Genomic DNA, 25,222 nt, shown 5'->3' with positions numbered 1-25,222 from the left:
GGCTCGCAGCCCCCGCGCAGCCTGCACACCGCGCTCCCATCCGCCCCACCCCCGCGCGGCCCCAGCCGCCCCCGCGGCCAGCCCTGGGAGCGCCTCGCGACGCCTCGCGCCTGCGCCTTGCGAACTTCCTGCCGACGGCCCGTCCCACCCACTCGGGAGAAGCCCGCCCCCGAAGCCGCAGAAAGCCCGCCCACCGCCCGTGATTGGTCCGAGCGGTGGAGCCGTTGGCTCCCAGGCCCGCCTCCCCACCGCCTCTCCGGTTTCCCAGGGCGGGTGCGCCTGCGCTCAGCTGCCTGGGCGGGCTGAAAGGCGCGGGTTGAAAAGTCTCGTTCCAAGTTTGGAGAGAGAGAGAAGAGCGTCTCAGACCTCGGTACCCGCAAGCGGGGAGGAGGCCCGGAGAGAAGGACGCGGCGTCTGGGGGGAGCACCCAGGCAGCCCGGCCGAGCTCACACCATCCGAGCCAGGAGCGCGTGACGTGCTTGGGAAAGGCAAGAGCGCCGGCGATCCGGGCTGCTCTTGGCTACCGAGAGAAGTCCGAGGCGGCAAAGGGGGGCGAACGACCGCGACGCAAGATGGCGAGTAAAGAGAGTAAGCAGGCCCTGCGGGACGGCGGGCGCGCGAGGCCGTGGCACTCGCCCGCGAAAGGCGCGAATTGGCGTGAGGAGCAGGGGGCGGGGCTGGACGCGAGGCTGGGCGCGCGGCTGGAGGGGGCCTGCGCGGGACGGGGCCTGCTGGCTCGGCAGAGGGCTGCGAGCATTTCCGGAGCCGGGCGCGGGGCCGAGGGCTAGGCCCCCTCCCCCACGCCGCCCCCTCCGCGGCCTAGCTGCCTCCCGCGCCCTTGGCTCGGGGTTGGGGGGGGCGCTCGGGCGCGGGCGGGTGCCGCCGATCGCCGCCGATCCTTCCGTGCGCATGTTCGCAGTCCATCTCGGGGTCGCGGCCCTCGCCCGTGTTGGGGGGGGGAGGCTCTGGAGCCCGCCGGACTATGGCTGCCAATGCTGGCAGGGTGGGAGCTGGGGCCTCCTCTGGAGCGGGGATGGATGAAGCAGGCCTGTGGGGTTCTGTTGCACGTGGATCTGTCTATTCGAGTGGGTCGTGGCGCCCCTTTACAATACAGGTCATCTTCGAACAGGTGCGAACAGCTATAAAAGGCTGAAATTCTCGATGTTAGATCAATTAATGACCCAGTTCGTTGAACACAGGAGATACTGATCTTGAAAGTGGGGGTGAAAAGGCTTCCTGGTGTTAGTATTCTCTTCACTTTCTGGAAGAGCAGTTCGTGGTGCACATTATAGGTAAAAGGAAAGAATAGATAAGGTGTGGCCATTTCGAGGTGACCTCCAGTATCCGTATCCGTATTTTGACTTCGATCCTTCTCAGCCACTTAATTGCGGGCTTTCTCCAAATTTCAGTGTTTGAAGATACTGTGGAGGAGCGTGTCATCAACGAAGAATATAAAATCTGGAAGAAGAATACACCGTTTCTGTATGACCTGGTTATGACCCATGCTCTTCAGTGGCCCAGTCTTACCGTTCAGTGGCTTCCTGAAGTGACTAAGTAAGGGTTTCTGGCAACTTTTATTTTTGCTTAGATTTAACTGTTCTCTCTCTCTTTCTCCTGATTTTACACACAGTGGCAAGCGGTTTTTATGTTCAAAACTTAAGATTTCTGAGATTATTTCTGGCATAGAAATGTGATATTGAAGGGAGAGAATATTGTGCGACTACTGGTGTTTATAGGAAATGCTCAATATTTTGGCATTCCATGGGTTGTATTAGACCAATTGGTCTGGATTCCAGACCAATACAATATTTTCATACTCGAGAGGAAAGATTATATACATAACAAAAGCTATTATGGCTTGATGGATCTTTGGTAACTGAAACATTTATATGATGCTTAAAGCAAACACAACATGCACACATAAAATCTAGCAAAGGAGAAACGAATTTGGCAATAGGTGATGAAAGAAACGGTTGTCATCTGTTTTCCGTATGGAATTTAGGTTGAGATTCTTGTTAAGTGCTTGTCTCAAATATTTGTAAAATTTCTCTGGCATAATTGCTGATATTTACTGAGCACTCAGATGAGAACCTGCAAATCTGAGGAGTTTAAGCCTCATAACGAAGTATGATAGAGGTACATTTTATCATTCTAGATTTGCCAAAGAGGAAAAGGGCTGACAAGTAAAATACTATGCCCAAGTGCACACTACTGGTGAATGCCTGACTTAACAAACCCCGGCTCAACCAACCCAAACCGGTTGGCTCCAGAATCAAGGCACCGCCTGCATTAGATTACCTTTCTTATATAGGCATGTACCTTTTCCAATAGTAATATGGCCACATACATTAAAGTATATTGAATTTCTGTGTTAAGAGTCTATAATTAGGATTAAATAAAACTGACATACAAGAAAGATTTTGTGACCAGTTGTAAAAGGAAGCTAATTTGAAGTAAAGTTACTTGTAACAGCTAGATTCCATACATGAACATTGAATTAACAGGTGGGGGCTTACTGTCTCATAAATCTGTGATGCTTTTTATTTGCAAATTTTTTTAATACTAAAAGTTCATTTTAAAATCTAAATGTACAGATGTGGGAAGAGTTGGGAATGGCTAAATAATGGGGACTTACAGGCATTATTTTTTTTTTCAGAGCTGTGGGTTAAGTCAAACCCAGGGCCTTAGCATGGTAGGCAAGTGCTTTGTGGCTGAGCTGTTTTTGAGCAGATTCTAAAATAGACTGAGAGCTGGCAGTGTTGCTCAGCATAATGGTACTTGCCTCTAAGCCCGAGGACCTGCATTCAGTCTCCAGAACCCACGTGATAGAATTGATTCCTGCAAGTTGTCCTCTGATCTTGACATGCACACTATTACAGACATACACACCCATACACAATAAATAAGTGAATGAGTAAATAGTATAAAAAGTAGATTGAAGTGGGTGTGGTGACACATGGCTGTAATTCCAAATTATAAGCGTGCCTGAGGTACATTGTAAGACTCTGTTTCAAAAAACAAACAAACAAACAAAGGGCCAGAGAGATGGTTCTGTGGCTAAGAACACTGGCTGTTCTTAAAGAATACCTGGGTTTGATTCCCAGCACCTACCTGGTATCTCGTAACGTTCTGAAATTCAGGTTCCAGGGATCTTAGGTACTTTTCTGACTTAATGCAGGTCTGAGGCATGCATATGGTGACCAGAAGTATATGCAGTCAAAATATTCATATGTGCCGGGTGGTGGTGATGCACACCTTTAATCTCAGCATTCAGGAGGCAGAGGCAGACAGATCTTTGAATTAGAGGCTAGCCTGCTCTACAGAGGTAGTTCCAGGACAGATAGGGCTGTTACATAGAGAAACCCTATGTAACAAACCCTATGTTTGTTTCAGAAAAACAAACAAAACAAAACATTCGTATGCTTAAAATAAATCTTGAAAAAATTAAAAACAACAAAATCATGAGCCTATATACAAAAGTATCCAGGTTCTTTAGAATTGTGTTGCATTTTTCTTTTTTGTCTTCCTCTTAATCAGGACTTAAAAATTATTGGCAATTAATGGTTCTTTTTAAACTTTTTTTTAACTTAACTACAGCATAATAGAAAAGAATGGGAACTTTAAGGTCAGAGACTTGGGTTTGAATCTTGACTCTGCTTATTAGCTTTGTGTGCTAAGGCAGGTTGTTGAGACTCATCTACCTTAGTTGTCTCATCTACACATAACTGAAGATGTTAGTACCAGCTTATGTACATTTGGAGGAATTAAATATAGTCTTTTATGTTAAGTGTCTTGTGTAGAGTAAAAACACAGTTATCTGATGACTGATGTTGATTCTCCTACCTTATCCTGTTTTTAATTTATTTATTTTCAAGACAGGGTTTTGCTATGTTGCCCTGGCTGGCCTGAAACTCACTGTATAGATAGACTAGTCTAGAAGAACTAGATGCTCCTGCCTCTGCTTCCAGAATGCTGGGATTAAAAGTGTGCCTGGCCTGTTTAGGCATATTTTTTTGAAACAGGGTTTCTCTGTGTAACAGCCCCACTGGCTGTTTTGAAATTGATCTGTAGACCAGGCTGACCTCGAACTCAAAGAGATCCACCTTCCTCTGCTTCCAGAGTGCTGGGATTAAAGGCTTGTAGCAACACCGCCTGGTGTTCAGAAATAATTTTACAAGTTGAAATACCTCTTTATTTGGACTTTAGCGAAAGCTGTTTTTTCTTTAGGCATGGTCTCACTATGTAGCCCTGACTGGCCTAAAACTGCCTGTCTGTCTCCAGAGTGCTGAGATTAAAGACTTGTGCCATCATACCCAGTAAACACTATGCTTAATGTTACCTATGATGCATTTTACTTAAAAGCTTTTAAAAATAATACAGACTGAATATTCCCTACGAAGTGTTTAGGACCAGAATCTGCATCTGGGAGAGTTTTATTTGCATATACTTAATGAGTTATCTCGAGGATAGGACCCAAATCTATATATAGCCTAAAAATAATTTTAAACTACTGTTATGTGGGTGCTGGGAATTGAACCTGGGTCCTCTAGAAGAATAGTCAGTGCTCTTAACCACTGAACCATCTCTCTAACACCAAGAAAAAGATTTTTTTGAAATGGTTTCACTAGTAGTGCTGGCCTAGAACTTGCTATGTAGATTAAACTGGCCCCACTCAGTTCTGCCTGCCTCTGTTTCTCAAGGGTTGGAATTAAAGGCATGCACCACCATGGTCTGACTTTAAAGTGTTATTTGTGTAGAAAGAATTTATGAGATCAAATTGTGGGGTATTCAGAGGCTTGAAAATTATAAGAAAATGCAAGGCACATGAATTATTGAATATTGAGGGCCGCTGTGTGCTGCTTTGTGGGGTTTTATTTTGAGGATAATGAAGTGGCTTATATCACCATATACAGTGGTGGAAATACTGGCTGGTTTTTACAAAATGCCTGTCTTCTTTGAGTAACAAGACCCCATTCTACCTCATGTGTCTTTCTGCCTATATTCAACATGCTTTCTAATAATTACTTAGACTTGTCCAAATAATTGATTTAGCTTTTTTAAAAGTGTTTATAAACTTAGGATTGAATCTAGCAACATTCAAGTCAAGCACTTTACCACTGAATTATATTCTTGTTCTTTGTTAAAAAAAATTCTTAAGTAACAATGAGTACATAAATATATAATGTGAAAAGTAGGTCCCCTTCCATGTTACATCCTTCTAATTCCCCCTTCCCTAGCAGAGGAAGCTGTTTTCAATTTTTTGCCCATCTTTACAGACTATAGAAGACTTTGTTGTTTTTGTTTGGGTTGTGGTTTTTTTGTTTGTTTGGTTGTTTTTTTGTTTTTGTTTGTTTGTTTGTTTTCTGGCTTGAAGATTGAATCCAGGGCCTCAAGATTACTAGTCAAGCACTCTACCACCAAGCATTATCCTTCGACTTGAAAAAAATGCATGTGGTTTTCATTTTGAAATATAGTCTCAGTAGCTGGGGGTGGCCTTGAAAATGGAATCCTGCCTCAGCTTTTCAGTAGCTAGGATAACACGACCTGGCTTTGTTATCTTTTTTTTTCTTTTTGAGACCATCGAACCCTCAAACTTACCATGAAGAATGGGTGACCTCTACCTTTCAGTTTCTGGAATTTATTTTGTATGGTAGCAGGTTGTTGACTTTTGAAAAGCCAATCATTGTGGTCCACACTTTAATCCCAGTACTTGGGAGGCAGAGACAGGAAGATCTCTTGAGTTTGGGGACATCCTGGTCTACATAGACCCCCCCCCAAAACAAATAAAAATATATTGGAGACTCTACTATCACTATGCTAACACCCATTCTTTATAAGAATACCACACAATTTTATTTATGAATACAGTTTATGTCTTTGTTGTTGATAAATGTTTAGGTTGTTTCCAGTCTTGTTGCTACAAACAGTGCTGGTGAAAACAGCCTTGTAATAGAGCATATTTTAAACTTGAGAAAGGGTCTGTCTCACTGTGCAGCTCTGACTGACCTGAACCTTATTATGTAGACCAGTGAGTGGGTCCTCAGATTCCCAGATACCTGCCTCAGCCTTGGAGTACTGGGATTAAAGATGTGCACCACCACACCCAGCATAGATAGTTTTATCAGTGCCTTTGAGTTTATCCAATATTGAGGAAAATAATGTAAGTTTAGGAAAGTAGGTTGCATTTTTAATGATGGAGATAAAAGGAATTTTAGTAAAAAGGAAAAAATTCTTATGTAATAATCAAGTCATGTTAAAACTGAAATATTTTAATTTTATTCAAGAGAAAATTTTAAGATTCCCGTAGTTTAGCCTCTTAGAAAGGTCACACAATAAACAAAGCTGTCTATCTACCTGCTTTAATTTACCCACTGGTCTTTGTTTTCTTCCTTAACCCCACTAAAATAGTCACTTCCTGTTGTTTTATTTTCCAAAATAAGTCCCTTATGAGATATATTTGATCATTTTCATTTTAAGTCACTTCCCTGTAAAGGTTTTAATTTGTCCCAAGTTTTCCTAAAGTACATTATTTTACTACCCACCTCAACACTAGAAATTAAACCCAGAGTTTTATGCATAGAAATCAAATACTGTACTACCAAGCTAAATCTTTTTGTTTTGAATCAGGGTCTTTGTTTAGTTCTGCGCACTTACCTTTGAACTCATTACATGGCCCTATAGGCCTCAGTTTGTGATCTTCCTGTCTCAGCAGCCTGAATAATTGAGATTATAGATGTAGGCCACCCAGCTCTAGAGCCTGAATGATCTGTTATTTTTGCTGAGTAAAAATAAGTGTGTACATGCCTATCCCCACATTTTTTGGCTTACTGTGTGTGCATCAACTAAAACTTAACCCCCAAAGTAACTACTGCTTAGCTATGGCTACCTATTCTGTTCAGGAGTTGCATATGTTTTACCATAAGCCAAACTTGACCTTGTTGGGACTTAATTTTGTAACTTACTACTAAGTAACATGTGTAGACATAACTCCCAAACCTTTTTTGTTATTAAAAGTCACTGATACCTTTGTAGAAGTGAAATTTAGGAATAAATAGATAAATGGCCTAACTTGAATGGTGTTGAGGCCTAGAGCCCTGCTTCTATGTGGGACCATGGTACATGGTTAAAAATTGCTGTTCTAGATAAGACAAATGGGAAAGCGTAATTGATATGTAGCAACACAAAAATCACTGTTTGGATCAAGGTCCAAGAGGCATTGGGAAGTTTTTTAGCTTCAAGGTCAGTTTCCCTAGAACAAGGTAACAAAAACAATAACATTGAGAATGTTATTGCATAGGCATCATAAACACAAATAAGAGGTTTTATATCTTGCCATTTGCACTTAGGCTAATTTTTAGGTGAAGAAAATGAGACCAGAGGGAGATTGTGCTTTATACAGTTGTATACAGCTAGTTTTAGTTTGAACCAGGATATAAACACATTTATCATGAATTAACACTTTACTCATTCTATTTTACCTCATTGTCTCTTACCGAAAAAAAGAAACATCTAGCTTATTAAATGTCAGCTATGTTAAATGTGTCTAGGGGGCTGAAGGTATTATTTGAGTAGGAAGCTGGAATATATGTGTATAAGATCAGTGATGGACTATGATGTAGATTTTGGTGTGTTTGATGAGTTGATCTGTCTTCAGAGTGCTGCTCTAGGAAAGGTAGCATTTATGATGGTAATTGAGGCCAAGGAAGATAACTTTTCAGGGGGAAGAAAAAAACCAAACCCTCTTCATAAAGAACATTTTCATATATTTGAAAGTATGGGGATAATAAAACTTGTAACTAGATGGGAAGCAGGTTTATAGTTGGTCCTCTATATATTTCTTAAAGAAATTTTAATGTATTTTGAGGAAAACAGACTGAATTTGTTAGTAACTGAAAAATCTGTATAGAGTTGGTATGACTTTTTTTCCTCCTAAACAGACCAGAAGGAAAGGATTATGCCCTTCATTGGCTAGTGCTGGGCACTCATACATCTGATGAGCAGAATCATCTGGTGGTTGCTCGAGTTCATATTCCCAATGATGATGCACAGTTTGATGCTTCCCATTGTGACAGTGACAAGGGAGGTGGGTATCCTGCACATTCCGATATTGATGACAAAGAAAATATTTCTTCAAAGCATGTATATTAAAATTAAATACTGTTAGCTTTTGGCTTAGCAATGTAACTTTAAAGAGCTATTCATGCAGCATGTATGTGAAGTTTTCACAATAACATAGGATTTAAAAATTTGGATCATAGTAAACTGGTTAAACACATGGTATGTTTTAAAGTATTACTCAGCAATTTAAAATGAGAAAAAACTATATGCAGTAGTACAGAAGGTGATATTTTTGTCAGTAATCACATCTTAACAACTGAAAGACTAGTTTGCTTTAAAAATTTAATCCATAGTAGAATTATATTAACTTCTATGAGGTAGATATCAATATAGTGCAAATGGGCTTTGAGAATAAACTTCATATGGCATGAAGCCTGTATTTTAGAGATTTTCTTTTTCTCCTCAATTTCTGTTCTATTTTGTCAGTAAAAACTGTTGAGTTGATTGAATTAAGCAACTTAGGAGTTTTAATTCTGAGTGTATGTTTTGTTTGTTTCCACACTCTAGAATTTGGTGGCTTTGGTTCTGTAACAGGAAAAATTGAATGTGAAATTAAAATTAATCATGAAGGAGAAGTAAACCGTGCTCGTTATATGCCACAGAATCCTCATATCATTGCCACAAAAACACCATCTTCTGATGTACTGGTTTTTGACTATACAAAACACCCTGCTAAACCAGGTATGTAATAATAAAGCCAGGCCATTACTTAAATAAACATCGTTTTTATTCAATATGGCAATATTTTAAAAATCATTTCAAGTACTACACTGTGGAGACTGAAGAGATGACTCAGCGCAGTTAGGAACTCTGGTTTCTCTTCCAGAGAATCTGGGTTTGATTCTTAGCACCCATATAGCAGCTTACAGCCTCTGTAACTCTAGTTCTAGTGGATCCAACACCTTTTGGCTTCTGGGCACCATGTATGTATGTGGTACATAGACGTACATACAGACCAAACACCTATACATACATAAATAAACAAACTAAATAGTATACTGTCTTAATATTTAGGTTTACAAATTGGGGAATCCTATAACCATATACAAGTTTGTGTAATTCACCAGTAGAATCTTAACAGCAGGTTACTTGCAGATGTGGTTTATTACAGCAAAGGATCCAGAGCAAACACAGAAGAAAAAGAGCATTATTCAGGTAGATATGTAGTAGATAAGTCTCTAGAGGGAACATACACAGGCTTCTGAGTACTTACTTTTTAGGGTTAAACGGGACATACTTTTTCTATAGCAGAAAACCACAGGAGTATGTGCTAAGTGACTATCCAGAGAAGCCTGTTTGAGTCCCAGGATCTAGAGTTTCTAATGGAAATCTGGTCACAGATTCCATGTACATTCATGGTAATGAAAATCAACAGCTTCAACAGTGAGGTTAGATGAATCCTTGATAGAGACAGTACTATAACAAGTTGCTACAGCATGCTTTCACTGTGTGTCACATTCTGAGAGGATGGCCAAGGGTCATTCATGGATGGTTTCAAGCTACCCCAGAGATATACAAGGACTTGTATACAAGATATACAAGGACTAAATGAGTGGCCAGATCTCCTATGTTAGATATATTTCTAAAAATTGCCTTTGGGTGAGAATATGGGGTTGCTAATACACTGATTTATGGGATAGATGTAGTTTTCAACATTTTTATGTTGGTGATAATATTAAGTTTTCCAAAACCAGTCAAAGTAGTTGTAGGTTAGATGTGCTCCTTATTCTTGTAGAATTGTTACGTGGCTCACTGAGTGAAGGAGTCTGAAACTTGGCTCTTACCAATTCTGATAAACAGATAACTTAGTGGTTAATGTGTTTCTTTATTTCTCTTAGATCCAAGTGGAGAATGTAATCCTGATCTTAGATTAAGAGGTCACCAAAAGGAAGGCTATGGTCTTTCTTGGAATTCTAATTTGAGTGGACATCTTCTGAGTGCATCTGATGACCATGTAAGAACCGTGCTTTTCCTTAATCTGCTGTATCTTATATTAAGAGTAAAAGTGTCACAAATCTAAGCTAAGGATCTCTGTATAGATGGAAAATTTTCTAAGACAATTGTAACATGAGGGGGCCTGCTTGTTGGGGTTAAGAAGAAGGCAGTGTGGCAGACGCCATGGCTCTCCTCTCCGAGACAGACGTAGGTTAGACTCATCCCGGTAAGCCACAGTCACGTGGTGATATACAGATTATTAGAAATGGGTTAATTAAGATGTGAGAGTTAGCCAAGAAGAGGCTAGATATAATGGGCCAGGCAGCGTTTAAATGAATACAGTTTCTGTGTAATGATTTCAGGTGTAAAGCTAGCCAGGAGCCGGGCGGTGGGAAGCAGCCTGCTGCTCCTTTTACTACAGAGAATGCCATACATTGCTGTGTTAATATTTTCCTAGGTTTTAAGACAATGGTTGCAGAATACTACTAATATTAGACTATTTTCATTAGTCCCCAAATGAAATTCCACAGACATTAAGCAGTTACTCCTTTCTAAGTCAGTCCTTCTGCTAACAGCAGCTGTAGCTAACCCACTGCGGCCTATGGCCTCCTAAACCATGAGCTTTGATAGGTTTACAGTGAAATATTTCCTTCCTGTTGAATGGGCCTCTCACATACAAATAAAATAAAGTGGTTAGTCACTCCTGTAACAGTCTTGCCACTATTGCACCAGTATGTACATCTTGCCTTGGTATGCAGAATTCAGAACTGAATAAGATTGTTAGTGACTTTTTTACCCTTTTCTGGTACCAGGGTGGAGGAGGAAGGCTAGCCAGCAAGTAGTAAAAGCTTCTGGCTCAGTTCCAGTTTGATTTCTCTATCATATAACCATAGGCCATATTGTCTTCAACATTAGGATTTTACCATTTAATTCTGATTGACAATAAATCACAGTAGCAATTGTCTGTTTGGTTTTAGGGAGCTAGGTATGTTCCTAAATAAGATGTTAACTTTTAAATCTGACATTTTTATAGCTTTAGTTCTTTTTCCTTCTCCCTTAGACTGTCTGCCTGTGGGATATAAATGCAGGACCAAAGGAAGGCAAAATTGTGGATGCTAAAGCAATCTTTACTGGCCACTCAGCTGTTGTAGAGGATGTGGCCTGGCATCTGCTGCATGAGTCCTTGTTTGGATCTGTTGCTGATGATCAGAAACTTATGATGTAAGATGGGGGAGGTTCAGTGGAACCATGATGGGTGATCTGGATGACCATCACTGACTGATAGACTGATTGAATTCTATTTCATGAAAGTTATGTTTTTGGCTAAAAATGAGAAATAGCTTGAGTGGCGATAAACTCAAATTAGTACAGATTAGAGTGTTTCTATCAGGATGTGGCTATAGAGCTGCATTAAAATCGTTGAATACCTTATGTTTCATAACTAACTACTGACACAAGGAGAACAATATACTGAAATTTGACAAGGTTAATTATTATGTTATTCTGTAGTCTATTTTGTGTATACCTAAAATAGATAATTAAGATTAGAAATCCAATAAAAAGGACCTAGAAATAATTGCTCCAGTTGTTATCTGGAGGTTTAAAATATGTCATTTAGTAGTCAAAACTTAAATTGCCAGCTGTGTATGGTTTGTGTATTTGTGAATAGGTGAGCACATCAGAGCTTGTGCAGAAAGGAATAAGCCTCTCCTGAGTCAAGCGTTTGGGAGCTAAAGGTGTTGTATGCCTTATGTTTCAGATGGGACACCAGATCCAATACTACTTCTAAGCCAAGCCATTTGGTGGATGCTCACACTGCTGAGGTCAACTGCCTCTCATTCAATCCCTACAGCGAGTTCATTCTAGCAACTGGCTCTGCAGATAAGGTTTCATGGGTTCCCCCCCACCCCATAGTGTTTACCAAGTCCTGTTATTTTGTACTGTATGTATTAAAGTATAGAAGTAATTTTCATTCGGTTTCTTCTCTATAGACTGTGGCTTTATGGGACCTGCGCAATCTAAAACTAAAACTCCATACCTTTGAATCACATAAGGATGAAATTTTTCAGGTATGTGACATTCTTTTTGAAAATTTTAAGGGTGTTCTTAAAATTTTTTTATTTATAATTGTGTGCATTTATATGGGCATATACATGTGGAGGGGGGTAAAGATACCTTCAGAGAAATCAATTTTCTCTATAGATCAGGCTGACCTTGAACTCTGATTGCCTCTGCTTCCCTAGTGCTGGGATTAAAGGTATATGCCACCACCACCACCTGGCAAATTTTTTCTTTGATTTGGTGGGTTATTGGACATTAAGTTCTTGTCATAGTTCCTCTTGGTTTTACTATATATAAAACTATCAGGATGATGAATTTTTGTTGCTGCCATTGTTTTTGAGAAGCCCCCCCATCTAGAAGTAGAAGAAAAAATTCTTCAAGAACAGAGTCAGTTTGAAATATGTTTCAAGGATTCTTAAGAGTGACACTGTGGTGCATCCACTAGCAAAAAAGATCTTATACATGGTTTTAGAATAGAGGATTATGGGTTAGGATAGACTGAATAGTTTTAAAGGTTTCATAAATGGTTATGGGCCTGAAAAAGTTTTTTTGGATTTCTACCTGAGTTCTTTGGTACTAGAGAATTTGACTTTTTTTTGGGTGCAGACTGTGGCGCAAGGCCCTTTAAGAGATAGGAGATGGAGCTAAGTGGTAGAGGAAGCAGAAAGCATTGGGTGCATTACCATCAAGGTGGTGGTTAGGGGTCACTTAAAAGCCTTGGGCCTGAAATGGACATAGACTGTGAAGTGGGGAAATAAGGTTTAGAATGATAGAAATCAAGGAACAGCGAACTCTTTAAATAAGTTTTTGAAATATCTATTGCTAGGTTCACTGGTCTCCACATAATGAAACTATTCTGGCTTCAAGTGGTACTGATCGCCGCCTGAATGTGTGGGATTTAAGGTAATAGAGGATCTGGTGATGAGGTACTGCACAAATATGCTAATCTGACAGATTATATAATAGAACTCATAAACCAGGAAAGCAATTTGCTACTCCAGCTTCAATAAGCTTAACTACCTAAGAGTTTTTGTTCTGTAATATCAAAGTAAATGAGCAAATAAGAAATTGTTCATGAGTGTTGTGCCTCTGTGTGTGTATGTGCAGCACATGCATGCCAGGTGCCCACAGAAAACAGCATCAGTTCCCCTGTAACAAGAATTATGGATAGTTGTAAACCATCACTATATAGATCCTTGGAAGTAAACTCATGTTCTACATGAGCAGCAAGTGTTTTTTTATTTTTTGAATTTATTACTATTATTATTTGGTTTTCTGAGACTAGGCTGGCCTCCAACTTAGATCTGCCTGCCTTTGCCTCCCTAGTGCTGGGATTAAAGGCGTGTGCCACAACTGCCCAGATCAATAAGTGCTCTTAGCTACTGAGCCACCTGCAGCCCTGAATTTTGTTGCTGCTCAAGTTTGAAACTTTGTTATGTGTGTTTTGGTAATTAAAACACCTTTTTGCTACACATGACTAGGAATGATGTAGTTCAATGAGAGAGCTAGCATGTAAAAGGCAATGGGTTCAGCCTCTAACACCACAGACATTAAAATATTGACTATATCTCATTGGAATCACATAGCATATAAGCAGAACTACTGTGTTTGTGTGTGTCAGGGCCTTGTGTAGCTCAGACTGGTCTCAAACTCCTAATACTCCTGCCTTCTTTATCGAAGTGGTATGATCATAGGCTTGCACTACTACTAGGCTCAGGCCAGAGGCTGCAGTAGACAGCCACAAGTTCAAAGCCATCTTGGAACTACATAATCTGACCCTGTCTCAAACCAACAAAAAAATTTAATTTGAGGGGCTAACTCAAAAAGATTTTTTTTTTGTCTACCATGTGTGGGACCCTGGGCTCAAGCCTGTCCTACGCCAAATTCATGACAGTCTTTGTCTTATACATTGCATAGCCAAAAGCTGTTATATTGTTAGACAGATATGATGTGCTAGAATGCACAAGGCCTAAAGAATATAGAGGCTGTACATGAGTTCATGTCTACTTTTGTATGTGTATGAATTCTGATGCATCAATACCACAGTTAAAATATTGAAGGAATTTTAAGCTAATGTTTATGAGCAACATTTCTCCATTCTGCAACTTTAATTATGAATTGCTCCAGCTCATTTCCAGGAAATAAACAAACCACAATACTATAATAGAAAAATAATTCTATGTCAGTGGTTCTCAATTTTCTCAACCTACCCCCCAATCAAAATTTTTTTGTTACTTCATAACTATGGTTTTGCTACTGTTATATAAGAATCATAATGTAAATATCTGTTTTCTGGTGTTCTTAGGAGACCCCTCTGAACCCTGAGGTTAAGAACCACTGTCCTAAGTAATTCTCATCGAGAAATTTTTTTTAAAGATGTATTTGTTATATATACAACATTCTGCCTCCACGTATGCCTGCATGCCAGAAGAGGGCGCCAGATCTCATTACAGATGGTTGTGAGCCACCATGCAGTTGCTGGGAATTTAACTCAGGACCTCTGGAAGAGTAGCCAGTGCTCTTAACCACTGAACCATCTCTCCAGCCTGAGAAATACTTTTATAATGGATGGATAGATAAAACTTCTTGATGATGAATGTTTTATTCTCTTAATAGTAAAATTGGAGAAGAACAATCAGCAGAAGATGCAGAAGATGGGCCTCCAGAGCTCCTGGTATGTATTAGGTTAAATATCAGGTGCATGCTATATTTCTCATTAGTTTATCTCAGAAATGGGTCAGAGCTTCAAATTTTATATTGTCAGTGATTTCAAAGAGAAAGTCTAGGAAGTTACTGTGAATAGGTTCTGACATTTATCAAAAATGTTAAATACAGCCCCAGAAGTTTTTTGGAAATGTTTAAGTGACGGTTAACTTGAATATAGTATTTGAAAATCTTTTGAGAGTAAACCCAAGACACAGGTGTTTACTAACTCTCACTTTGTGAAAGCTCCCTTAGTCTCTTTGGCTCTTGTGCCCAACAGCTACAGGCAAATAAAGGATGATAGGAGTTTTAGATAGACCAGTAGTTTCGGCACTCATTATCATTGTTGCTTAAAGAATAAGTTGACAACCCAGGAAGCCCAAGCAGGAAAGGAAAGTCTTGACTTTTGAGGCCACAGTGGACAGTGTGTTACCCTGATAAGGGGTGAGGGGGCAAGTAAAATTATTTCTCAATAAACTGCTACCAGAACCAGATGGTGGCATCTAAATATTTTATTGGTGGGTTACATATCCGAAGTCTTGTTTGTGAAGCAGAGCCTTCATGGTTTTATAGTATTTTCAGAAAGTTCTTTGTCTATAGGCAGTTTTCTCTTTATATATAGTTGCAATAATTTTATGATATAGTCCTTAAGAAAAACCACTAGGGGGCTAGTAAGTGAGATAGCTCGGCAGTTAAGAATACCTACTGTACTTGACAAAGGACCAGAGTTCAGTCCAGTGCACATATCAGATGACTCACGATGATCTAGAGGGATCTGGGATCTGACACATCTGGCTTCTATGGGCACTGCACTCACATATATATATATATATTCAGACATACACATAAATACTTTTTAAAATCTATTATGATTTTGCTGTATTCAAAGAAAACTTGAAGTCAAATAGTACTTTCACTATTTAAGAGTAATAAATTAGTTGTTAGAGAGGTGGTTCAATAATTAAAAGCTAAGGGGGGAGGTCAGAAGTTTGAACCTGGGCTACAGAGCAAGAGCCTGTTGGGGGCAGGGGAGGGAGTATGTGGCATCAGATTGCTCATTTGTAACTGCTTACCATACCATTCACTTATGGGAAACTTGTGTCCCCCTCCCTTTTTTTTGGTAGATGGCCTCTAGCCCAGGCCTCAGTTTCAAGTGTTGATATCGTTATTTACTGATATAACCTAGTGAGCAGAGAACTCTTCAAATTTTTTGTTCTTCTGGTGAATCAATTTTTCTGAGTCCTAATATGAAATATATTGGGCACAGTGACCTTTTTTGTTTTGTTTTTCGAGACATAGTTTTTCTGTGTAACAGCTCTGACTGTCCTGGAACTTGCTCTGTAGACCAGGCTGGCCTTAAATTCAGATCTATCTGCCTCTGCCTCCTGTGTGCTGGGATTAAAGGTGTGCACCATCACCGCCTGACTTATGCCTTCTTATGAGGTAGTCTCTTGTAGAAAATAAAATCCCTTCTTGGGTATTTCTTGGGAAAGTTCATTGCTGTAGTTTGGATCTTAAGAGTCTTAGTATTTTTTTTTTTTAAGAAAGGAGGAAGAATGGCTACTGTGAAAGAGGGCTAGAGAACATCCAGGAAATTTCCTTGGTCAGGCCCATAATCATACATGTTGGAAATGCTTGGTTATAGGAAAATGTTTTCATTATAGGCAGAGGCCATAGAACTTAGGGATGAAATGTCCTACCTGCTATTTACGATGTGAATAACTTGCTTGAGCTGTTTGAATGTGTGGTCACATGTGTGAATAGAACATATTAGCAATAGTATTTGGTGAGTGTAAGTAGATGATACAGGTTTCGCTGTAGTATTCTAGTCCTTTTTCTGAAAGTTCAGAATTTTTTAGAATATTGGGAGTGGGAATCGATTACAGAGGCCATGTCACTCAACCTCTAAATTGTGGGACAGCTGAAGAAGGCTTCTAGAAACTTTTAGTCTTGGAAGTTTTATAATAGGAAAGGATATGAAATCAAGACTTTTGTGGTTTTTTATTAAGTTTATTCATGGAGGACACACTGCCAAGATTTCAGACTTCAGCTGGAACCCCAATGAACCTTGGGTCATTTGCTCAGTGTCTGAAGATAATATCATGCAGATATGGCAGATGGTGAGTTGAAATATTTTTTTCATAACTCGTGTAAAACTGTTTCACTGGTGATAGAATGTAATAGAAATCTTTTATTGTTTAGATATAGTATGGGAACAGTTTAAAGAAACTTTTTCTGAAACTGGAAAATGGCTCAGGGGGTAAAGTGCTTCCTTCCCAAACAATATGACCTAATATTGCCTGAAGTAGAAATGAAAGGAGAGAACCAACTCCACAAAGTTGTCTTCTTACCGCCACACATTCACATGTGTATACAGAGTAGTAATAGTTAAAATTTTGTAACCTTTTCCATTTTAACAACATAGTAAGGTTTAGCTCAATACCATTTTATCTACGCATTCATATAAGTAAACATGCACAACATCTGCTTCACATTTGTCATGAACTGTCAGTGGGAGCTTACTGACAGGTGTTCAAAAAGATGCTGATTTTTCTAATGAGGAACACTGAATATCTGACTTTCTGAGTTAACCACTGCTCCAAGTGATGCTTGAAAAAATTTTAGAAAATGCCTTTTCTGAACAGTGACTAAATAGTGTGTGGGTGACTAAGAATGTCTAGGGAACTTACATATTGGCAAATAATTTAAAGGGTATTGAACACTAAAGCAAATTGACAGTAAAGTTTAAAATGTATATTCACAGATATAAATTCTGTTTTTACCTGTGAATTTATTTGGTTATCTCCAGGCTGAAAATATTTACAATGATGAAGAGTCAGATGTCACGACATCGGAACTGGAGGGACAAGGATCTTAAACCCAAAGTATGAGGTGTTTCTATTGAATGTATTGCTACATGAATGCTTGATTTATCAAGCGCCAAAAAAGGCATTGTATAGTAGAAAATGTAAGTGGGATGGCTTATGGCGTTCTTTACCCTCTGATTCTAGCACTTTCAAGTGAGCTGTTGCGTACTGTATCATATTGTAGCTTTTAGGGGAAAAAAAAAAGGAATGTTGCTTAAGAAAGGACATCATTGTTTTAAAAATACATGTTGCTGGGTATTGCCTTTGATTCAATTGTTTTAAGTCTTCATTTTCGCAAACTTTTAAGTGCTTGCTGAAGTTCCCAAATATGCAAGGATAACTTTTACACTTTTTCCTTCCCACACTTCTTGATTGGCTTTGCAGAAATAAAGTTTTAAAATAAAGTTTGTTTTGTTCTTTTAGAAGCTGGGAATGGGTGGATGTGTGTGCACGCTCCCATACATATCTCCTTTCTCCAGTAGAAATAGGTAAAATTGCTCCTTTGGATTTGTACGCAATTAAGGCCACATGGGCAACCAAAGAATACACGAAAGCTGTTAAATTCATCATACATATTTACTTAATCTATACAGAATCGAGTAGATAAAATCAGATTCACGTTAGTGAAAAATCTCTACAAAATGTATTTGAAAAGCAAAACAAGACTGCCTCTTAACAATTCATATTCTCATGAAAGACGTGGGCTGTAAAAATAAAGCAGTGTGTTTAGCACAAACTAGAAGATATCTGCATCATTTTTTCACAGTTATTTCCATCTACAGTCTGAAAGAGGTAGATTTTTCTGCAACACCTGAGAATTGAATTGTGATAACCAGGTGTGTAATAAAGGCAGTTGCATACATAACTAAAAAATACTGGTCTCAAGACCAGGAAATGTACTTCTACAAGTCTGAGGATGAAATGGCCTGATATCCAAGACCCAAGTTTTCGCTACATTTTGGGGTCTACTGCCACTAGAAATATACATCAAGATTGCATGGTAGTGCACCAAATGCAGTAAGTGAATTCAACATTTAAACCTTTTCTGGGCCAGCCTAGTAGCATTACAGTGTTCTAGAATATGGTAGATACAGGGCGTGCTACAAAGCCACAACACTGGGCTGGTGAGGTGATCACTTTAGGGGAGGGTATCCTTCTCTGAGGTCCCATTTGTTTTTATTCACAGGGTAATGAGAGGAGGAAAGATTCTGAATGCATACCAGACAGAATCCCTGTCCTCCAAACATCTAGCTAAAAATGCATGTAAGCCAGAAGCAGCAGGCCAGGACTGTTAGTCACATTGCTTTATAAAGCCCTTGAAAATATGCAACAGGTTCAAGATTTAGTCTTCCACACAGGACAAGCACCACAAAAAATGTGGCAGGGCTACACACATGGCTTAATAAAATGTTAAGAGCTGTGTATCCACCAGACTTATGAAATGTGATCATTAGTAATAATTTCAAAGTAGATTATATTTCTGATATACCTTCATGGTAAACGATCCAGTATTTCTAGTAGCTGAAGGTGGTAGAATATTTATGAGGCTATTGGAAGGTATTGTTCTTGTTTCTGATAAACTCTGACAGTAATAAGATTACAATCAACTTTATGAATTTCTTCTACTGTTTGATCCCTTGATTAACATGACCAATGGGTATAGTTTTAAAAAAGATACTCTATTCCAGGGACTGTTTTCTATCCTTTGGACAATTTTCAATTCTTTGAATCCAGTTTAGACCATGAATGCCACAGGAGTTTACAGATAAAACTTTTAGCAAAGAGAAATGGAGTTTATTCAGTCCAGTAAGCAATTGAACAAGTGTCGGTCTAAAAGTTTTGCTGACTAGAATGTGGTGTGTTTTACTTGAACCTTTTGAAAAATTACTTTATAAAGCATTTCATTGCAAATCATACCAAAATAATAAAGACCTTCTAGTAGTTTGCATGGCTGAGCCACATTCAACACTGAGAAAAAAAGAACTTAAGACATGTTTTGCTTAGTTTTGAAATTCCCCAATTTAAAGCATAGAAACATTAATACTGGTTTATTTTAAGTGACAACATCTAAGAAAAGAGAAATGAACCAGAAAGCATAAGTTAGAGATCGTTTTGACTATGTAAACAATCTGCCAAGTCTTCCCAAGATAAAAAAAAAAAATGCTGGTTCCAGTGTTTTTTACTTTGGAAACTAAATGTTTTAGTTAGTGCTGATTCGTAATTTAAATTTTCTTTCTGGAAACAAAGTGTGCTTTGCTGATGGAGCTTGTTGTAGGGGCTGAAAAAAAGCTTTTGCCTAATAAGGTTGATATGAATTTATTCTTGTTCTAAACTCCAAAGCACTACAAGGAAGAACAGTTTTCAAAGAATAAGCTTTTTGTGGGAAATGGAGAACATGTACATAAACCACCACCATCTACTATAATAATCATCAGGTAGTCCAAATTAATTTCACATGTGGTATATTCTGTCCCCAAATCAGCACAATATGACTACTTTTAGTCACAAACATTAAGTCTGTTCATCTCAATTTGTCAAGTAAATCAAGAAAAGCTAATTTGAATGAAAAATGCTGAGCTTGTTTCTGACATGTTCCCCCTTTATTTAAATAGACTATTAAGCAAAGGTAATCATCTTGGTATTTTCCTTTGTATTAAGGGGCCGAAATGTTTAAATTGTTTTCACATCAAGGAACCATCATGAGAACATAGTTCCTCTAATGGCCCTGTCTTGAATGATATTTTAGTTGGGAAAATTAGGTGCAAGGAGCAAAAAGAGAGGACAAAGCAATGAAGACATGCACTCCAACAAAGGGGGAAAATGAGGCAGATATGCAACATAGGTGAAGGAAATTTATAGATTAAAACTATTTCAAACTGCAAAGCAGCCTCCTGTACCACATAAGTCCAGTAGTTCTAAGAAAATACAGATATGGTAGAAAAAGTAAGAAAATTTTCACCACAAAACCAATAGTTACTACTAACAGAGGAAGTTATACACAAAATATATCTCTCAATACAGTGATCACATTTCACCCTAGTCAACTGACTCAATGCCTTGCGCAGAACCTGAAGATGAGGGCTTTTGTGCAGCACTTCTTCTCTCACTCACTGACTTGGCTTTGGCCCTAGCCTCCAAGTGCATTCCCAGGGCTCTTCTTGAAGTGTTCATCTCCTTGAATGAATCCAGGGCAGCACAGGACTGCATCGCAGGTGCCACCAAGTCCCCATCTGCTGCTTTGATAGAGACCTGTTCTTTCAGGACTTCGACCTTCTCGTTGAGCTCATTTCTCTCTGTCTGAAGAGCCCTGCACAGCTTCTCTAACCGTTCCAGTTTTATTTGAAAGGCCTTGTACTCTTTATCACGGACAGTTTTCTGTTGGTTTTTTTTTGTGTCAAATGAAAAACAAAACCAGTCGACAGTTCCATAACCTCATTAAATATAAATTAGGTGTTGTTTTTAAACAAAAATAGCTGCACTGAACCACATTGGTAACTACCTGTTATTGTTTATTATATGTTTAGTTTAGAAACCTAATCAAGTTTCCATGCCTTGATTGTCTTGCTATCTAATAATAATGGCTTTAAATTCTGATTCTTAAAAGTAGATGAAATCCCCTTAATGTGATAGAAATTTCACATTAACTTTTAACTTAAAGAAATTGAAAGTAGTTGTCAAAGACTTGCAAAACTAAGATAACTTAGAAATAATTTGTTTTGTTTTTCACACATGATTTCTCTTTAGCCCTGGCTGTCCTGGAACTCACTCTGAAGACCAGGCTGGCTTTGAACTCAGAGATGTACCTGCCTCTGCCTCCCAAGTGTTGGGATTAAAGATGGGTGTCATCACTGCCTGGCAGAATAAGATTCTTATACACATGTGCTCTAACATTGTGCAGTCCTGTCAAATTTATGAAGATGTGTAGTGACTGCAAGCAATACATTTTCACTTGGAACATGGCCAAAAAGTATTTTTTTTTTCTAGGTAGAAAGGCATTTGGGGTGTTTGCTGGTGCTCATACTAGGAAGTCCAACGAATGAGCTTCCCTAGGCCTGGACAATGCATCAGCACCTCTCAGTTGATTTGTTTTTGTTGCTAAAGATAAGGTCTCAACCATGCAGCTTTGACTGGCCTCAAACTCATAGAAATCCTCCTGTCTCTGACTCCTGAGTGCTGTTAAGGTATACACCGCCAAGCCCAGTCATCTTTTAGCCATTCTTGCAAATGCTTGACCTAACTTAGACAGTCAGCACCTTTGGCTGGGATCTAGTAATCCTGGCATTTTCTAGGAAGAATTATTATAAATTCAAATTTGAGAAGACATTGTCTCAGAAGACGCTTGTATTAACTGGGCAATAAATAAAATGTTTGCTCCTTCATTCAGGGCTCACCACTATCCAGCTATGAGGAAAGGCATCAGTCTATTCAGTAACTATCGTACTCTACGCATAACTAATGACACATCCTAATCTCAGGAAACCATCTTACCTCTTCAGCCATCTGGAGAAGTGCTTTATTATTGTTTTCCCATTTGGTGCGCCATATTATTGTCTCTTTTTCCAGTTTTTTAATTTTCTTTGTCATCTGTGAATGAACGTAATTACAACTTTAAAATCCTAAATTACCAGTTAAAATTTTCTTCATAAACGAATGTTTAGACTGCATGTATGTGTGTGCACAACATATGTGCCTGGTGCTCTCAGGAGGTGAAAAGAAGGCATCAGATCTCCTAGAACTGAAGTTATGAATGGTTGTGAGCCACCGTGTGGATGCTGGGAACTGAACTCGAGTACTCTGCAAGAACAAGTAAGCTTAACTGAGCCATCTCTCCAGGGCCTAATTCCATTTCTTATTCTACCAGCTGTCCTATCAAAAAAGCTTTAACGTTGCTTCCCTCTCTGTCACTGCATTTGCCTCACTGAGCTGTTACAAGCTCTGATCATTTGTGAATTAGAAGCGGTGGAATTTAATTAATACAAATTAAAGTTATGTTTTATCTTCACAATTCATTCTACCTATAAAGTAGACCCAAAAGAATCAAAGGAACATTTTTGGTGTATGTGTGTGTAGCATTTGACTGGTCTGAAAGTTGTTATGACCAGGCTGGCCTATGCCTCTGGATTATTAGACTAAAGGCATGTAATATTATGCCTGGACAAAGGACAACTTTTAAACCTCTGCTACAAGAAAAGTTGAGAATGAGATTTATCTATTCAGTTGGTCACATTCTCAATATTCCTTTGTCCACTGAGTTCACGCCAGCTGTGATTTTCAAGTCAGTACACTGAGCCCCAGGTGCTATTAAGGGAAACAGAACAAGGTAGACCAGAAGCTTTCTCCTGGTAGCTAACACAAATTAGGACAAAGGCGGTGGAAGGAGCTCATGGAAGAACTGAGTTGAGTATTGACCCACAGTGATCTGTATTTTTCCATCCCACAGGATCTTCCACAAGGATAGCAAATTTGGGGAATCCCTGTCTTGAACTGTGTTCCACTTCAACAGTGAGCATGTGCTGGAATTCAGCTAATACTTACTGTGCCTAACAGTTACCCCTCGATCGGATTATCAACTCAAAGTACTGGTAGGCAGAACAAATCACCTGCTCATGGAAGGCTCCAGATTACTAGGTCTAAAAATACTTAAAGGTGGTAATCTGAGTACTATTTAGCTCCTGGTAATTGAGCACATGTTTAATGAGCCAAACACTTTCTGAATTTGCTGGGTCTTTTTATTTCCTTTAAAGGGTCAGTAAGAAGGTGTTTGCCACCAAGCCTGATGAACCTGTTTGATCCCTGGAACCTACAAGGTGTAAGGAGAGACCCTACTCAGAATTAGTCCTCTGACCCTCACACATGTGCCATTGTACATGCATGTATACACACAGAGTAAATGGGGGAGGCACAAAGTCAGAACAACTTGCTTACAATCACGTTTTTTAAAGATTTATATTTTATTTATGTGTATATCTGTGTGCACGTGGCTGTGTGTGCCCATGCAGACCAGAAGAGGGCATTGGATTTCCAGGAGCTGGAGTTACAGGTATTTATGATTGACTTGACTTGGGTGCTGAAACTGAACTGAGCCCTCTAGAGGAAGGAATTATAGGCACTGTTTATTACCACTGAGCCATCTCCCAGCTCTGTAGAGCTATTTTTAATTGTGTGCATTCATGTGTCTGGGGGGTATATGCACATGAGCAAAATGCCCAGACAGCAGAATAGGGAGAGCATGAGATCACTTGGAGTAACAGATGGTTGTGAACCACCCAACACGGGTGCTCTGGAACATCAACCAACACTCTAATTTAGTAGAATAATAGTCATGGCTTACACTGTACAATATTATAATACTTTTGAACACCACTTTTAAAAATTCTACATTCTGATGTAGTGTGTACCTATAGCGGCAGTTACCTGGGCTGAGAGGCTGAGGATTGAAGCAAAAGAGCTGCTTGAGTTTTAGAGTTCAAGACTAACCTGGGCATCATAGTGCAACTCCTAAAACATGGGGTGTGGTGGGCTAAGCTTAGAGCAGTAAATATTCAAGGTCATGTCAAATTATGTCATTCTGGTCTACTGGTCTAATGTAGCCAAGAAAAGAAATTTTTTTAATGATTAGAAGTAAGCCTGTTAAGTGATTGAAAAGGCCTATTTCTAATAAGAAAGTTAGCTGAGAATTGGTGATGCAAGTCTTTAATCCCAGCCCTTGGGAAGCAGAGGTGGGAAGATCTCCAGGCCATCCTGGTCTATGGGGCAAATTCCAGGAGAGCCGGGCTGTTATACTGAGAAAACCTGTCTTTAAAAACTAAACAACAAAAAAGGAATTTACTGCAAGTAAGGAAAAATCTTAAAAGTATAAAGATAAGCTACTTGGGGGCACACTAAAGAAAAAAGTGACTAAATATAGCCCTCTATTTGGAAAGATATATAAAAGACAGTATCAACAATATAAACTCACTCCAAGTAGTAATAAAGAGCTCATAATATCCCTTTTATATTTCAGTTCACTAAAAAACATACAAATACCTTTTCCATTTCCTGCCTGAAGGTTGTAAAAAGTTCATTGCTTTTTGCCATAGTAGTCTGGAATTCTTCAAATTTATCCATATAAAGAGAAAGCTACAGAACAAAATAAAAAGTTGGTTATTCTGAGTTCCAGGTAAACAATTCAAACTCATAAACTTACTACATGTTGGTATTTGTTATAAATGACAGAAGAGCAAACACCCAATCTCTGGATAGCAGTCAGATGCCTAAAATTCTAATAATTCAAAGAGATCTAGTACTTGGGAGCTTATTGCTGTTAACATGTATTTAAAATGCAGGAACATTAGCATTAATTATAACCCCATTAATTAAAATGCATTGGGTGTGGTAGTCAGAAATTTCATGCCCCTGCAAATGCTTTGAGCTATGCCCCAACATGTGAAAATTAAAAGACCATGTTTCTGCAAAGTTCTTAGCTTAGTATCAACAATATCTCCTGAGTGTTGGCAGAACAGTGGTTGGGGATAGTGAGATGATTAAGGAAAGAATAA

The 25,222-nt window shown here is 39.1% G+C and overlaps 2 protein-coding genes across 3 annotated transcripts in view; one reads left to right on the top strand and one right to left on the bottom strand.

The window, feature by feature from the left end:
• The first annotated feature begins 370 nt into the window (after positions 1-370).
• Rbbp7 (RB binding protein 7, chromatin remodeling factor) lies at positions 371-18,088 on the top strand. Its single transcript, XM_087902604.1, has 12 exons — positions 371-588; positions 1,410-1,554; positions 7,938-8,083; positions 8,626-8,799; positions 9,957-10,072; positions 11,114-11,274; positions 11,813-11,939; positions 12,045-12,122; positions 12,941-13,017; positions 14,731-14,788; positions 16,827-16,937; positions 17,627-18,088. Exons 1-12 carry the CDS (start codon positions 573-575, stop codon positions 17,693-17,695), a joined length of 1,278 nt encoding a protein of 425 aa, XP_087758730.1. The 5' UTR covers positions 371-572; the 3' UTR covers positions 17,696-18,088.
• A 153-nt stretch (positions 18,089-18,241) lies between these two features.
• The window catches only part of Txlng (taxilin gamma), a 48,614-nt gene continuing 41,633 nt past the window's right edge, over positions 18,242-25,222 (bottom strand). For both annotated transcript variants that reach the window (XM_048440649.3, XM_048440650.3), the window contains 3 exons: positions 24,711-24,803; positions 22,173-22,268; positions 18,242-21,059 (listed from right to left, as the gene is read on the bottom strand). In XM_048440649.3, coding sequence (XP_048296606.2) covers positions 20,721-21,059; positions 22,173-22,268; positions 24,711-24,803 — 528 coding nt within the window. In that variant the 3' untranslated portion in view covers positions 18,242-20,720. The remainder of the gene's footprint in view (positions 21,060-22,172; positions 22,269-24,710; positions 24,804-25,222) is intronic.

The sequence above is a fragment of the Myodes glareolus genome, chromosome X (genome assembly GCF_982192425.1).
Source record: "Myodes glareolus chromosome X, mMyoGla1.1, whole genome shotgun sequence".
In the NCBI taxonomy this organism is placed as follows: Eukaryota; Metazoa; Chordata; class Mammalia; order Rodentia; family Cricetidae; genus Myodes; species Myodes glareolus.
This window is presented reverse-complemented; position numbering and strand designations above follow the sequence as displayed.

Excerpts from the sequence above, each read along its gene's own strand:
- Rbbp7 (XM_087902604.1), top strand. Across the intron at positions 11,275-11,812 it reads GATGATCAGAAACTTATGAT|ATGGGACACCAGATCCAATA; the intron begins GTAAGATGGGGG and ends CTTATGTTTCAG. Across the intron at positions 11,940-12,044 it reads CAACTGGCTCTGCAGATAAG|ACTGTGGCTTTATGGGACCT; the intron begins GTTTCATGGGTT and ends TCTTCTCTATAG.